Raw genomic sequence first — 16,779 nt, 5'->3', positions numbered from 1 at the left:
TTTTCTTCTTTTTCTGTTGTGGGGTTTTCTTGAATTTAATGTTTTTGGTGGTTGGAGGAAGAAAGATGTGAAATTTCTGTTAGTGGTGGAAGTTGGAATGTTAAAGATTTGAATTTTTTAACCTTTTCGATACGTGAGTTTGAACGAGTTAATGGATTAGCTGGTTTGAGATTTTTATTGAATTACTTTAGCTAGTTTGCTGCTTGGTTTAGTGTTCATTGTTGTTGTATTTCTTCCTTTTATAAGTACAGAAAAATAGGGAAAGAAATAATCAGAGTAATGTATGCCAACCTGAGGAATGTGTCGACGGGGTTTAGCAGGCTTGGCCTGTTGAACAGATGATGAGAATTCATTGGGAAAGGCCTCAACAGGAGTGTTTCTGCAAGCTGCTTCATATATGCCTCTCTGGAGGGAGAGTCAACAGCTGGATTTTCCTTACCTTTCTTTGCCTCTGTCAACATGTAATGTGCATAGTCCATATCCATCGCTGATCGATTCGGAATGAACCTATCCAACTGCAACAACCCAAATCAGCACTCAATTAGATATTACTATGTATAGAGAAACCCGTTCGTAAATGGAGTGTTATTTGGTTTTAGCAGCCTGAAAAACCTATTAAATAACCCACTCCTAGATATCATGCCATTAGGAAATACTTACCTCTCCAATTACATCGATGTCTCTGTTGCCTACAATGACCTCTAAGAATTTTGAACAACTTGTTAGTTTAGGTGTTTGGTGAGCGAAGGTTCCAGCCATGTGTATGCTAGCCCTGGACTGATTTGAAATGTCTACTGACCTGCTCTAGTTATTCCGAACCAGTTAAGGGGTCTCGAGATGATAAATTTTTAGTAGAACTAATGGGACTGGCATATGTTTTTCTGTGTCATCTTCTAGTGCTCGGATCACTTAAATAAACCTCTCTGAAACCTTAATTTATTAGGAATAGTACTTCTAAGTGTTCTGAGACATGTTAAGATCAATCTTAAAGTCACTAATATTACTAGACTCTCTTAGTCCATTTGCTATGACTTATACTTGTGTTAGTGTTCTGATAAGGGATTCTGGGGTCAATATTGTAATTGGCTATGCACTATTTACATCTTGGTACTTTGATGGTAGTAAAACGTCTTCTATATATGTTTAATTTAATGTGTTGAATATTTGTGCATCTGAACCTTTGAAAGGCTTACCATGATCGTATATGCCTACTACTTGTGTTCTGGCAATATGGAATTACTAAGTTGACAATATAGATGTGCCTAAAACTTAGAGTAAAAGTAAAAATGGATGACTAAAGGTAATTGGGTTCATGGTTAAGATACCCCTCCCTGGCATAAGCACTGCTCCGGGTCCTTGACATCTTTGTAAACTCTAAAGTGCTAGGTCCTTGTGCTTGTGAATCTTAGCTTTAAAACCTTGAAATAGTGCTGGACTTGGACAACAAACAAAAAGGATAAATTTTGATACGTGTTTTCTAAAAACTATTGATACTGCATTAGATCTGTTGTTTCACCATAGAGAGACTTGAACTTGAAATAATGTCTATCTAGGCAGCACTGTATTCAATATTAATGTTATTGTTTTGCGAAAATAAATCCCAACTTATTTCTATTTCTCCTCTTTTTCTCTCTGTTAGTTTATTGTGTTGATTTACTTTTGTCGTATAGGATTTTCATGGATAATGTAGATAAAAGTTGGATGCATCTCCTTAGATGGACGGATGAGTATATCCGTGGAGTGAATGATTTCCTTGATAAGGCATTTGAACGAGCTTCCCATGGAAATGAAATATTATGCCCTTGCACAAAATGCATTAATCGCTATTGGAATTATAGAAATATGGTGGAGGATCACTTGGTCATTAATGGCTTTTTTGATGGTTACACCGAATGGGTTTTCCATGGTGAAGGGTTTTCCTCTAGAATTATACCACGTCAAAGCAATAATGATGAAGGTTCTAACATGCGTGATGATATTGATGGATTACTTCATGAGACATTCAGAAATGTAGAAGGCGAGCCGGTACAACAAGAAGGGATGAGAGAGGCTCTATCTGAAGATGCTAAGAGATTTTTTAAATTATTAGAGGAAGGGAAACAAGAATTATATCCAGGGTGTGAAAACTTCAATAAACTGAGTTTCACCATCCGGTTGTACTTGTTTAAGTCTTTGCATGGGTTGAGTAATGTAGCCTTTTCAGACTTGTTAGAGTTGCTAAAAGAGGCATTTCCCTTTGCTAAGCTGCCAGAGTCTTTCAACAAGGCTAAAAATATGATAAAAGATTTGGGTATAAAATACATGCATGCCCTAATGATTGCATGCTATTTTGGAATGACAATGCAAAGGCCGATAATTGCTCTGTTTGTGGGTCTTCTAGATGGAAAAGTTCTAATCGTGCCTTGACAAATGCAAGTTCTAAAGTTCCTGCAAAGGTTTTAAGGTACTTTCCCTTGAAGCCTAGGCTTCAAAGGATATTCATGTGTCCTGAAACAGCTATTGCAATGAGATGGCATGCTAATGAACGACCTAATGATGAGAATTTGAGGCATCCTGCTGATGGAGAAGCTTGGAAGGATTTTGATTCACTACATGCCGACTTCTCCAAAGATCCACGTAATGTTAGGTTGGGTCTTTCAAGTGATGGTTTCAACCCATTTCGAACCATGAGCATTTCTCATAGCACGTGGCCTGTCATGTTAATGAAATACAATTTATCACCATGGATTTGCATGAAGCCAGAATATATCATGTTGTCAATGATCATTCCAGGTCCTTCATCTCCAGGAAATGATATAGATGTGTACTTACAACCACTTATTGCAGAATTGAAGGAACTATGGGAAACTGGGATAGAAACATATGATGCTGAGACAAAGCAAACATTTCAAATGCGTGCAGCTTTGTTGTGGACAGTTAGTGATTTTCTAGCATTAGCTATGCTTTCAGGATGGAGCACCAAGGGGAGGTTGTCATGCCCCACTTGTAATTATGACACATGCTCTCTATATCTCAAACACAGTCATAAGATGTGTTATATGGGCCATCGAAGATTTTTGCCTCATGATCATCCTTTGCGAAAAGATAAGAAGTCATTTGATGGTAAGAAGGAACATAGACCTGCACCTACTCCTTTGTCGGGTGTAGAAGTGGTTCAAGAGCTGCTTGAATTCAATAATGTTTTTGGAAGGGCAAAAAGAAAAGACCTCGGGATAACAAGGGTCCGTGGAAAAAAAATTTATTTTTTTTAATTGCCATATTGGGCGCATAACAAATTGAGGCACAATCTTGATGTGATGCACATCGAGAAAAATATATGTGACAGTTTGCTTGGGACTTTATTGGAAATGGAAAAAAAGTCAAAGGATCATGTAAATGCTTGCTATGACTTACAAGAAATGGGGATATGAAAGGAGTTACAACCAAGAGAAGATGATGATGGAACAGTGAGTTTGGCTCAATCTTGTTTCTATATGAACCAAAAGAGAAAAGTTTATTTTTTACCGTTATAACTAATGCCAAGTTACCAAAAGGTTGTGCTTCAAATATTTCAGAACGCGTGCACGTGAAGGAGATGAAAATATCAGGGTACAAGAGTCATGATGCTCATTTTTTAATGCATTACTTGCTCCAGGTTGTTGTTACAAAGACGTTTCCCAAGAGTGTTTCATTGGCCTTGATTAGGTTGGGTAATTTTTTTAGAGCTATCTGTAGTAACGTCATAAGGCCAAGAGATCTTGAAAAAATGAACTCTGAAATTGTTGAAATAAATTGTGAGCTTGAAAAGATTTTTCATCCAACATTTTTCGATATAATGCCACATTTGCCTATTCATTTGGTGAATGAAATTAAGCTTGGGGGTCCAGCTCATCTTCGTTGGATGTATCCCATTGAGAGGAACTTATGTAAATACAAGGCATTTGTTCGTAATCGATCTTCTCCAGAAGCATCGATAGCAGAGGGATTTTTGGAAGAAGAGTGTTTGATTTTTTGTTCAAGATACCTACATGACAGTGTGAAGACAAGATTCAGTAGATACCCAATTGTAGATGATGAGTGCCCTCAAAATTTGTCATCCATATTCCCTGTTATAGGCCATCCAATTGGAAGTAAGAAGAAAAATACTTTTCACATGGATCCACAGTTATGTAATGAAGCACACGATATGCTCTGTTCAATACTGAAGATGAACAAGTGAAAAAGTTTATCGAGTAAGATAAATTATATAATACTTATTCTATACTTCATTTTTTAATGATATAATTGATCTTGAAATATTCATGATTGCAGGGAACATAAGAATTTAATTGGTAATCGCAGTAGATTAAATGCATGGGAAAGAGCAAGAAATCATAGTCGGGAATTCAACAATTGGTTTGCTGAGAAAGTTAAAAATATTGAAGTGCCCGATTATGTAAGATGGCTAGCTAAAGGGCCTAATGCGGTCGCCAAAAGATATACTGCATATTTCATTAATGGATACCGATTTCAAACTGTAGAACGAGATTCTCGATGCAAGACTCAACATAGTGGAGTGACTTTATCAGCAACAACCGATAGCTTTGCTAGCTCTAGGGACCAAAATCCCATCGATGGTGAGGTTTTCTATTATGGAGCTATTCGGGATATCATTGAGATTGATTATTGGGGTTGTTTTAGTGTTGTACTATTTAGATGCAACTGGGTTCGTAATGAAATAGATGAATATGGGTTAACCCGTGTGTACTTTAAGAAATTATGTAGTACAGATGACCCTTTTGTGTTAGCATCACAAGTTTATCAAGTTTTTTATGTGGAGGATCCTGTTGAGAAAGATGTTTATTATGCAAGGAATAAAGTCCCTGTTGATTTATATGATTTAGAGGAAGAGAATTGCCCCAATATTGAAGACGCATTTTGGAGGGAGCCTAATGATGACATTGGTTCCTTAAGCGGATTAGTTGATGTTGACGTTGGATGCTCAAGAAACGATGTACCCGTTGATGTCATTGATATTCCATCTAATGCACAACATTCAAATGATACAATTATAGAAACATCGGAAGAGGAGAATGAGTTTGATGATACTGAGTGGGACTGGATGGAATCAGATGATTAAAGAAGAAACTTCTTATATTCTTTTAAATATATACTGTTTAGAGTGAGTAATAATATTTTTTATCAATATTTTAGAATTACTCCTGTTTATATAATTTTAATTAATTTTTATATAATATTTCTTGTTGGAATGTATAAGTTACACGTACTACTTCTATGTTTTAACCTTAACTCTATGTCGTATCGATAACTGGAGTATATGGGCTGATTATTTACATTTTTCAGGTGGATAGAATCATCCCAGGGACTTTACCATCCCAGGTGGATTCAATCATCCCAGGTAACAATGCCAAGATCTGTTTTGTTCCTCTAGTTCCAAGTCTTTGGTACATATCTTTGTATGATAGGTTTTTTTCTGTTTTGGTTCTTGAAATTTGGTTGTTGCTTGTTCGGTTTTGTTTTGGCTCCTCCCTGCTGATAGAGTGATAGATACTTGTATTTTAGTTAGTATAGGATATGTAAAAGGCATAACGTCTATCTTGGGATAATGTGGTGGTAAGACCTCAATCTTTGACTATCTGGTCCAGTTTAGGAGAGGTTACCTGATTTGTGATAAATTGTTTAAATGAACTGTTTAAATGAACTCCTCCCTTTTTGTTCAGATCATCCCCTTTACCATCTGCAACTACTCTCCCATCGTTATTTTCAATCCTCACACTCTTATTCCCGACTTTTTCTTTGCCTAAAATCTGGGCAGCAACTACATTATCAGGGGTTTGCATTGGATTTTTTTCCACCTCAACTCCTGCATCCTTTACATCAGATGTTTGTGGAATATGCTCAGCTCGATCTCCACATGCCTTAGTAATTACGCGAGCAGTCTCAACATCTCCATCATGTGAATTACTAGCATCCTTTACCTGTTGAATCTTCTCACCATTACCCTCATTAGCTTTAACAGTTTGGACCACTACCTCTGCATGATCAGCATCATTCTTTGATCCTTGTCCATCTGCCAAATTTTTTTTTGCCCTAGCCAACTTGTCATATGCCTCTACAATTGGATCCACAACCTTGGATAACCTTGCTAATGCTATTTTGGCTGGCACATCTCGTGAAGGTGGTGGTGGACCCATGTCAATCTTTAAACTATCCCCTACCATGTTATAAGATATTAATGTTCCAATAATGAAGCTCACAGTAATTGCTTTGCCAAGTTCTTTTCTCTACTTGAGTGGAAGTCGTAACATTCAACTCTTTGTTGACAAAATAAGTAGTTCAACATCTTATTTTTCTGGCAGATTCTGGAGCTCTGAAGTTGGATGCGTGGAATCAACTTGCCTCTGAAGAAGGTGAGTGACTTGCTGTTTTTGCTCTAGGTAATTGAAGTACTTCACTTGGTTTCAGCAGTAAAGCATTAGCCAATCCAAGTGGGATTGAAATTACAGAATCGTATTGTTTCATATTGGTAGTACAGCGGAATTATTTGCCAGTTCTTCATTTGAAAAATTGGAAAATTCTTTGAAAGGGAAATGGTATTTTATTAAATTTCTAAAGTTTTCTGGGGCCCCTACAAGAGAATGAGAAAATGGGAATGCGATAGGATTTGGCTGCTGCTAGTACTGGCGTATCCATCTGGAGAGCTAGTGACATGTCATCCGTGCATAATCAGGGATCTTATTGGCACTTTTAGTATCTCCATATGAGGCAATGAGTGTGGTAACTGTTTCCCAAATAAAAAAAGATTCGTAGATATATAGGTCAGATTCTTTTTAGCTGAAAGATGTCTTTCAGTCCTGGTCTAGTTTATCTAATGTTATTACTCTATTCTTCTGACTCGAGTGGTATATTAACGATCTTCTGAACCTTGCATGTCTAACAGGTTTGGCGAAGAAGTTTGGAATCTCAAATCGACTTTTTGATTTGGCAGCTTTCAGGAATTTCTATCAGGTTGGTTGCATCTTAATTCTATATCAGGAATTATATAATTCCAACTCCAGCATCTAAATAGATGTCAACTCCAACTGTTCAAGCATGATGTAGAAGCATGTTCTATTCTTTCTTTAGTAACTTATTTCTTATTTAATTTTTTGATTTTGACAGGAATTTGAATAGTCTTGAGTCAGGAAGGGCACTCAAGTAAAAATAAAAAGGCTAAAAATTGCATTGCAGCCGGATCACTTGTATCTTTGCTGAACCAAATGGTTTCATTGTTGAAAACAAAAAGAATTGTTCAAGCTACAAGAACAAATGACAAGCATCAGCTGAATTCAATTGAAAAACAACTTCCGCAATTAGGAGCTCGAGTGCAAGAACAATTGTTGCAACTGCCTCTGCCTTCTGCTTCTCCTCCAGCGCAAATTGTACATGAGCAAGTGCAACAAAAGTCACTGAACTCTACCTCTCTTGCACCACAAGCATTACGTGAACAATTGCAGCAAAAGTCACTGGATTCTACCACTCGTACTTCACAAACGGTACATGAAAATTTGAGGATTCTTCCAATCAAGAAACAAACGAACAATCCGAGGAACAAGGCAAGAACATATAAATTTTATTTTGTTAAATTAACAAATAATATTGACGTTTGGTGATTATTCTTACTTAATATTAATGCAGGTCCTTCTGCCGAAAAAAGAAAAATAGGAAAAACTTTGATGCCAAGTGTTCATGGTAGGAAAGAGCGCAAGCTAATTGTGGTAAACGAGAACAATCAACCCATTGGTCCTAGTGATAATGATTTAGCAGAGTTGGGTAGCTTCCTCGGCACATTGGCAAGGAATGCGGCGTTTTGTCCTCTTAATGTGTTTAATTGGAGGAAACTTCAAACAAAAGAAGATATGTGGAAATATATCAAGGTTTGAAGTTCGCAATATTCTGTGTAGATATTTCATATTTTTACACTAACCTAACTGTACCTAATTTGTAGGGAAAATATGACATTCCTGATGCTTCAAAAAACTGGGTTTTTGAATCAATTCAAAATGCTTGGAGAAAGTATAAGATTCAATTATTTAACGACCATTATAAACCCTATGAGAATGACGAGCTACGAATGGAGAAAAGGCCAGTTGATGTTCCTGAATCTCAATTTAGGGATCTTCTTAATTATTGGAACTCTGATGCCTACAAGGTAAAACTAAGTACTATCCCATGATTTTGCTGAGAATGTCTGGTTTATGTTTAATTAGAAATTATTTAACTCTGTATTCATTGGCTGATTTACAGAAAATGTCCCAAACCAATATCGAGAATCGCAAAAAGTTGAAATATCCACACACTGCTGGCAAAAGAAGTTTTGCTCGAATATGCGAGGTTTCATATTTTCTTTCTTATTATTGTTTTAAATATGAACTTATTAACTTTATACCACTTTTTATATAATCAGGAAAAAAAGAAAGAAACTTCTGAGCCTCTATCAAGCAAGGACATCTTTGTGGCCACAAGAAAAAGAAAACCTGATCGAGTTTACAAGGCCTCGTACGCGGATACTCTTAATAAAATTGTACGAGTAATTCATTTAATGTTTTTTGTTATCATTTGTCTGTTCTTAGTTATTGACTCAGTGTCATACACTTTCTGATTTGACAATGACTCAATTTGGTCTTGTAGGCTGAAATGGAAAGACTACAACCAACACAAGAAAGTGAAGATGGCAGCCAATCAGTTGATGCATTTGCTTCGGTCATGGGACCTGAGCATCCAGTTTGCCTAAGATTATATGGTCGTGGGGTTACCAAGACTTCCTTAAAAAGAAAAGTGGGAGATTTGGGACCCTCTACTGATGAGGCGATGCAACAAAAATTGGAGGAAATGGAAGAAAGGATGCATCAAAGATTGCATGAAACATTCAATGCACAGAAAGATGCCATGGAACTACAAGTTGCAGTTAACATCATTTCTCAACTTAAGCTTCTGAATCCAGATTTACGGGTTGATCCCAGCATGCTAGGTTTGAATGCTCGTTCACCTGGTGAAGGTTCCTCTGCACAACAAGCTGTTGTGCAACCAATCAATTGCCTATCTACTGGGAGTAATAATCAAGGTCAGTACGTCTATCTTTGTTTGTTTTTTGCTTTCTTCTTCTCCTCCTTCTGCTTCTTTTTTAAAGTTTCACTTGGAAGATCTTTGATTTTGGTTGCATTCTTATTTTTGAAACTTCTTGGTGATAAATTCCCTTGTTGAACAACTTTGTTGATTTCTTTTTGAACTTCCTGATCTTGCATTTGAGGGCCAGGAGTTTGGTTAAGAACTTCAGTAGTTTCCTTCGAGCTTGCAATTGAAACTTGTTGTTCACTGTCGTACCCAGTCTCATCCTCTTCAACGTTCTGTCCTGCATTCTTTTCTTTTTCTTAGCTCTTTTTCTTACTCTGCAGCTTAGTGGGTTGTCTTCACTGTGAGCTGGTAATATCTCGGCTGGTTTGGTTTTTGGCTAGCCTATTACATTGGATAGAGTTGTTGTTGCATTGTATAGCATCAGGAGCAGTACTGCTATGATCCATGTGAGCCTTATTTTGGACAATATCAAGATTTGGTATTATATCAGTAGGTTTCTCTTGGATCATGGTAGTTCGAACCTCCTTGTTCTGGAAATCAATCTCCATAGGAATCTGTCCAGGGATATCCTTTATATCCTTTATTGTTGATGCATTTTGTGTACCTTCTGTGTTTAAATGTAATTTTGCTAATACCAACTAAATTTCGCTAGCCTCCAATTACAGTTTTATTGTTGATGCATTTTGTGTACCGATCTTCAAATAATTCTTCGATCAGTTAAAATAATCTCATTGATAGAGTGGCACAGAGCAGGCATAGTCATATCACATATGTGGCTGATCCCTTTTATAGCTATAAGGAGTCAATTGAGTCCAGCATATCATCTATTGTTTTTACACTATTCATCTTGCATAAAAATGATGATTTTCAAGATAAGTTTTTTACATATACAATCCACGCATTTCAAGTTTTATAACATAGTAAACATGTTAGATTTTTTCATCTATATATAGAGTACCAACACTAACAAAATTAATTTGTTGAGGCATCAAGTGATTATTTCACGCTAGCCATCATATAGTAGAATTGATCAGTTTCTTAGAAATAATTTTCAGCACATCCTGTCGTGGATAACATGAAAGAAACTATGGCATCTAATTGTAGTATATTTGGACTTCCTGTAATTCAAACATTTGAAAAAGAAAGGTCATGCCGACTTGTAGCAATTGTATAGGCATTGCATATGTTCCACATGACACATTCTAGTACATTTGAAAACTTTGTGCTTTATGCATTGTTTATGGGCCATACCCATTCTTATAATGATAAACCAACTCTTGAAGGATAATGATTTTATTTATCCTCTTTTGTAGGTGGAGCAATTGAAGAAAGGAAAGATGGAGATTGTGAAGATCTAGACCTTACTTAAGAACTTTGAATTGTTGTCCATGTTCTAGGAATCTTTTGTTATCAACGTTTGAAACTTACTCTAACTCTTGAAGTGTTGAAATGTAAAACTTATGTGATATTGGGTTAAAATATTTTTGTTTTATGGAGACAATGTAGATTATGAAGTGTTTTATCTTTTTATTTATATAAACTTCAGGTTATTACAAATTTTGTATATCTAAATGTTCATTTATAGGCGGCTTAATAGTCCAGTAGAACCGTCCCAATAGGTCTTGCAAACCGTTCCAATAGGTCTGACAAATTGTTCTAAAATAGTCTACAAGAACCGTTCCAATAGGTCTTCAAAACCGCTCCATTAGGTCTTACAAATCGTTCCAAAATGCGCAACAAACTGATACAATAGGTAGTTACAACCGTTGCAAAAGAAATAAAACCGTTACAGTAGCGTAATGAAACTGCTACTGTAACCGTTAGAATATTTGTATATAAATGTTGCAATAGCTTACATAACTGTTGCAACAAATTATATGGTAACGGCTGCCAACCGTTGTTGTAAAATCTATGGCAACGGTTTGTAACCGTTACAACTGGAAAGAAATACTCGTTGCTTCGGACAGAGGAACAACCGTTGCCATAGATATCCCTTAAGCAACGGTTTAGGTAACCGTTGCAAGAACCGTTACTCTAGATCTACTGGCACGGCAGCGTATGTAACGGTCGCTAAACCGTTCCAATAGCTCTATGGCAACGGTTTACCTCTCTGTTGCAACGGTTTTCCGGCTGTTGCAATAGGCTTTTTTCAGTAGTGAGCTATCGAACTGTTATGAAACTTCACTTTCTTGTATTCTTGTGGAGCGTATTTGTTATTTCCGTAATATGGACTTCACTCTTCTATTCTCATAGATGGTGAAGACATGTGCTACCGGATCAGGCGGACGGCCACCAGTACCACCAGATATGGCCGAGGTATAGGGCGAGGTGTGGATCGTACTGCAGCTAGAGCAATACCCGTGGAGCCACCAGTTGCTCCAGCTCAGGAGCAGGTACCAGATGTGATCGAGCTGGTGGGACCAGCTTAGGCACCAACTGTGCCCATTGTGATTCCAGTCCTTCAGGAGGCTTTGGCCCAAATTTTAATTATATGCACGAGCTTTCCTCAGGCAGTCTTAGTTCTAGCTGCACCAGCCACTTCTCAGGCCGGGGGAGCTGCTCAGTCTCCCGCCGCCCATACACCAGAGCAGGTAGCTCTAGGACTACGAACACCGGGGGTACTACCAGCCCAACTGGTTGCTGCTGCTCGGGCCCATGTTGGCCTACATATGAGTGATGAGGAGCAGAAGAACCAGAACGGTTTGGGAGGCTAGCCTCTAGAGTTCAGTTGAGCGGAGTTGGAGGATGCTTAGGATTTTATTGACCGCTATCAGTAGATTCTTCGCACAACGAGTATTTTGGACACCAATGAGGCTTCATTCACTACATTTCAGTTGACTAGGACAGCCTACCATTGGTGACAGGCTTATGATTTGAGTAGGGTAGCCGGTGTAGTACCACTTACATAGAATGAGTTCTCAGTTCTCTTCTTAGAGAAGTTTGTCCCACGGACTAGCAAGGAGGAGCGGGAGGCCAAGAGGCCTCGTAGTTCGGGTGATTTCAACTGTGCCTCATCAAGATGTCACTCCCATTACAACAGGGGTCGTTCTTGTAGACCGTTCAGGCAGCTCGCCATGTTCCTCGTGGCTCTTCAGTTAGACACAGTTCTTTCATTGCATGCCCAACTCAGTCATCATTTAGTACATTGCCAGCACAGAGTTCTTATCACGCTTTATCTACACAGGGTGCCTCGGGCAGCTATTCAGACTATTAGGGGAAGTAGCTCCGTCAGAGGAGAGTTTCGAGTGCGGGGACTTGAGTCATCTCAAGAGGGATTTCCCCAGACTATTGGGTAGGATTCCACAACAGAGTTCTCAGCCGATGATTCTAGCACGAGTAGCTACACCACCAGGTGGGGTGGGGCCCAGTCAGTTCAAGGTAGCCCTAGACTGTTTGATCTTAGGCACTGGTTCAGTATGCCACATAGATGCTCCGGTATTATTTGGTCCTGGTTCCGCTTATTCATACGTGTCATCATACTTTGCTCGTTATTTGGATATGCCCCGTGACTCTTTAGTTATGCATGTTCATGTATCTACATCGGTGGGAGATTCCATTTATGTGGACCATGTGTATCGGTCGTGTATGGTTACTATTGGAGGATTAGAGACGGTAGTGGATCTTTTACTGCTTAGCATGGTTGATTTTGGTATGATATTAGGCATGGACTGGTTGTCACCATGTCACGTTAAGACCGTGATGTTGGGGATGCCTAGTTTTCGTAGGTTGAGTGGAGGCGTTCTCTAGACTATGTTCCAATGGAGTGATTTCATATTTGAAGGCTCAATAAAGAACAAGTACCCTTTACCACGCATTGATGACTTATTTGACCAGCTACAGGGTGCTCGAGTGTTCTCTAAGATTGGTTCGAGGTCTGGGTATCACCAGTTGAAGATTTGGGATTCTGATATTCTGAAGACGACATTCAGGACCCGTTATGGTAACTACGAGTTTCTTTTGATGTCATTTAGGCTGACCAATGCCCCAAAAACATTTATGCATCTGATGAACAGTGTATTCCAGCCATATCTTGATTCTTTTTTTCATAGTATTCATTAATGATATATTGGTGCACTAACGCAGTGAGAAGGAGCATGAGTAGCATATGAGGATTGTACTACCTACCTTGAGGGAGAAGAAGTTTTATGCTAAATTCTCCAAGTGTGAGTTTTAGCGTGATTACGTGGCGTTCTTGGGGCACGTAGTGTCAAGTGAGGGGATCAAGGTAGATCCAAAAAAGATTGAAGCAATTCAGAGTTGGGCTAGACTATCTTCACCTACTGAGATTTAGAGTTTTCTTTGTTTGGCTGGATATTATCGCCGTTTTATGGAGGGTTTCTTGTCCATTACTGCACCTTTGACCAGATTGACCAAGAAGTGTACTCCATTTAGGTGGTCTGATGAGTGTGAGGAGAGCTTTCAGAATCTCAACACTGCCTTCACCATAAATCAAGTTCTAGTTTTGCTTTCAACATCAGGTTCATACACGGTTTATTGTGATGCCTCTCGGATTAGTATTGCATGTGTCTTGATGCAGGAGGGTAGGGTGTTTTCTTATACTTCACTCCACTTAAAGCCCCTTAAGAAGAACCACGATGTTCATGATTTAGAGTTGGCAGCCAGTGTTCATGCATAGAAGATCTAGAGGCATTATCTCTACGCCGTGTCGTGTGAGGTATTTACAGATCATCGGAGTCTATAACACTTCCTTAAGCAGAAGGATCTAAATTTGAGGCATTGGAGATGATTGGAGCTGTGAAAAGACTATGATATCACCATTTTGTATCATTCCGGGAAGCCCAATGTGGTGGTCGATGCCTTGAGTAGAAAGACGGAGAGTATGGGCAGCCTTGCTTATGTTCTAGTTGGTTAGAGACTGCTAGCATTGGATGTTAAAATTTTTTCCAATCAGTTCATGAGGTTAGATGTTTCGGAGCCTAGTCGGGTTCTTGCTTGCGTGGTTTATCGAACTTCTTTGTATGAGCTCATCAGTGAGCGTCGGTATGACGACCCTCATTTGCTTGTCTGTAAGGACATGGTGTTGCGCGGTGATGCCAAGGAGGATACTGTTGGAGATAAAAGGGTGTTGCGGATGCAAGGTCGGATTTGTGTGCCCACTGTGCATGGGTTACGTGAGTTGATTCTTGAGGAGGTCCACAGCTTGCAGTATTCCATTCATCCAGATGCCGCAAAGATGTATCAGAACTTGAGGTAACGTTATTGGTGGAGTAGAATGAAGAAAGATATAGTAGAGTATGTGGGTAGGTGCTTGAACTTTCAGCAGGTGAAGTACGAGCATTATAGGCCGGACGTGTTGGTTTAGATACTTGAGATTCCCGAGTGGAAATGGGAGCATGTTTTATGGATTTCGTTGTTGGGCTCCCATGGACTTTGAAGAAATTTGATTTAGTTGGGGTGATTGTGAACAGGTTGACTAAGTCCTCACATTTTATTTCGGTTGTGACCACCTATCAGATCTATATCTGTTAGATTGTTCGTCTTCACGGTGTACTGGAGTCCATTAGTTTTTATTGGGACACGCAGTTCATGTCGCATTTTTCGAGAGCAGCGTAGCGGAGCACAACGAGAGTTGGGCAATGGATTGAGTTGAGTACAACATTTCACCCCCTGACGGACGGACAGTCCGAGTACACCATTCAGATTCTGGTGGATATGATATGCGCTTGTGTTATGGATTTCAGGGGTTCTTGCAATCAGTTTTTACCGCTTCCCGAGTTTACCTACAACAACAGCTACCAATCGAGTATTTAGATGGCTCCTTTTGAGAGTTTATATGGGAGGCGATGCTATTCTCCAATTGGTTGGTTTGAGCTGGGAGAGGCTAGGTTGTTGGGTACTGATTTGGTTCGGGATGCCTTGAAGAAAGTCAAAATGATTTAGGATCGACTTTGTGCAGCTCAGTTTAGGCAGAAGAGTTATACCGATAGGAAGGTTCGTGATGTTGCTTATATTGTGGGTAAGAAGGTTTTACTCATGGTTTCGCCCATGAAGGGTGTGATGAGATTCTGTAAGAACGACAAGTTGAGCCCACAGTATATTTGACCTTTGGAGGTGCTTCAGAGGATTGAAGAGGTGTCTTACAAGCTTTCATTGCCACCTAGTTTATCGGGTGTTCACCAATTTTTTCACATTTCTATGCTCCGAAAGTATTATGGTGACCCGTCACATGTGTTGGACTTCAGCACGATGCAACTAGATGGACATTTGACTTATGATGTGGAGCTGGTGGCCATTTTGGATAGACAGGTTCGAAAGTTGAGGTCAAAGAATATTACATCTGTAAAAGTTCACTGGAGAGGTTAGACAGCTGAGAAGGCTACATGGGATATTGTGCGGGAGATGCAGAGCAGCTATCCACGCCTATTCGAGACTCTAGGTATGATTCTAGACCCATTCGAGGTCAAACGTTAGTTTATGAGGGGGAGAATGTGACGACCCTGCCGGTCGTCTTGAGTATTGTAGCCTCGTTCCCCTTTTTATTGCTTATTTTATTTTCACTTGTGGTTACTTGACTTGCCGGGGTGGTCGATTGGGTTCCAGGGATGTTTCGAAGTGAATTGGGACACTTGCTCCCAAGGTTGGAAGCTTAAGTTGAAAGAGTTGACTAGATGTTGGCTTTACTCTGGAATGGAGTTTTGAGAGTTATGATAGCTTTATGTGCTGATTCGGGACTTGGGTGTATGTCCGTATTTGTGTTTGGAGGTCCGTAGGTCGTTTTGGCTTGAATTGGTGAAAGTTTGAAAGTTGAAGGTTTGGAAGACTGAGAAGTTTGACCGAGAGTTGACTTTGTAGATACTGGGCTCGAATTTCGGTTTCGAAAGTTGGAATAGGTTTGTTGTGTCATTTATGACTTGTAGGCAAAATTTGAGGTCAATCGGAGTTTGTTTGATATGTTTCATCATAAGTTTTAGAAGTTGGAAGTTCAATATTTCATTAGGCTTGAGTTGGTGTGCGATTCGTAATTTTGATGTTGTTTGATGTTATTTGTGGCTTTGACTAAGTTCGTATCGTATTTTAGGACTTGTTAGTATGTTTGGATGGGGTCTCAGGTCCTCGGGTGTGTTTTGGAACAAGTTCCCACTCATTTTGGACTTTGTTGGATCGCTGATATCTGGGCTTCTGGTTTTCTCTATCGCGATCGCGGGAAGAGGGGCGCAATCGCGTAAAGTCTTCTCTGGCAGTTGGCAATTTGCTCTATGCATTCGCGAGGTTATGGTCGCGATCTCGGAGTTCTGGGATTTTGTGATACGCGAACGTGGGTGTATAGACGCGTTCACGAAAGAGGTAGGAGCGGTCTTGGATTTTCAGGTGCGTTGTTCTTCGTAGTTACGTGAGGCTGTCCGCGATAGCGTAGGTTTGAAGGATTGGTCACAACATGCGCGACCTTGAGGGTGTGTTTGCGTAGAAGGGTTTTTGGTCACCAAAGATTTTGTTCTTCGCGATCGCGTGGAATTTTCCGCTATCGCGATGTGTAATCACTAGGCAACAACTTTAAAATTCCAAATCGAGGGTTAGGCTATTTTTTTCCTATTTTGAGATGGAGAGCTCAGTTTTCGGCGATTTTGGAGGGGATTTTCAGATCTTTGATCGGGGTAAGTGTTTTTATTTCGGATTCATCATTATTCCTATCTTTATTTTGGCATTTAATTAGTGGATTAAAGTGAA

General features: G+C 39.3%; 2 protein-coding genes across 2 annotated transcripts; both read left to right on the top strand.

The window, feature by feature from the left end:
* The first annotated feature begins 1,677 nt into the window (after window positions 1–1,677).
* On the top strand, window positions 1,678–5,098 carry LOC109243116. The gene is made up of 4 exons (XM_019410013.1): window positions 1,678–2,252; window positions 2,381–3,221; window positions 3,635–4,194; window positions 4,291–5,098. The coding sequence occupies exons 1-4, from the start codon at window positions 1,678–1,680 to the stop codon at window positions 5,096–5,098; spliced, it is 2,784 nt and encodes a 927-aa protein (XP_019265558.1).
* Window positions 5,099–6,225: 1,127 nt separating this feature from the next.
* Window positions 6,226–8,194, top strand: LOC109243115. The gene is made up of 6 exons (XM_019410011.1): window positions 6,226–6,253; window positions 6,339–6,389; window positions 6,920–6,987; window positions 7,164–7,500; window positions 7,657–7,895; window positions 7,967–8,194. Exons 1-6 carry the CDS (start codon window positions 6,226–6,228, stop codon window positions 8,192–8,194), a joined length of 951 nt encoding a protein of 316 aa, XP_019265556.1.
* Window positions 8,195–16,779: the final 8,585 nt, after the last annotated feature.

The sequence above is a fragment of the Nicotiana attenuata genome, unplaced genomic scaffold (assembly GCF_001879085.1).
Source record: "Nicotiana attenuata strain UT unplaced genomic scaffold, NIATTr2, whole genome shotgun sequence".
In the NCBI taxonomy this organism is placed as follows: domain Eukaryota; kingdom Viridiplantae; phylum Streptophyta; class Magnoliopsida; order Solanales; family Solanaceae; genus Nicotiana; species Nicotiana attenuata.
The sequence above is the reverse complement of the archived record's forward strand: the minus strand, read 5'-3'. Positions and strand labels throughout refer to the sequence as shown.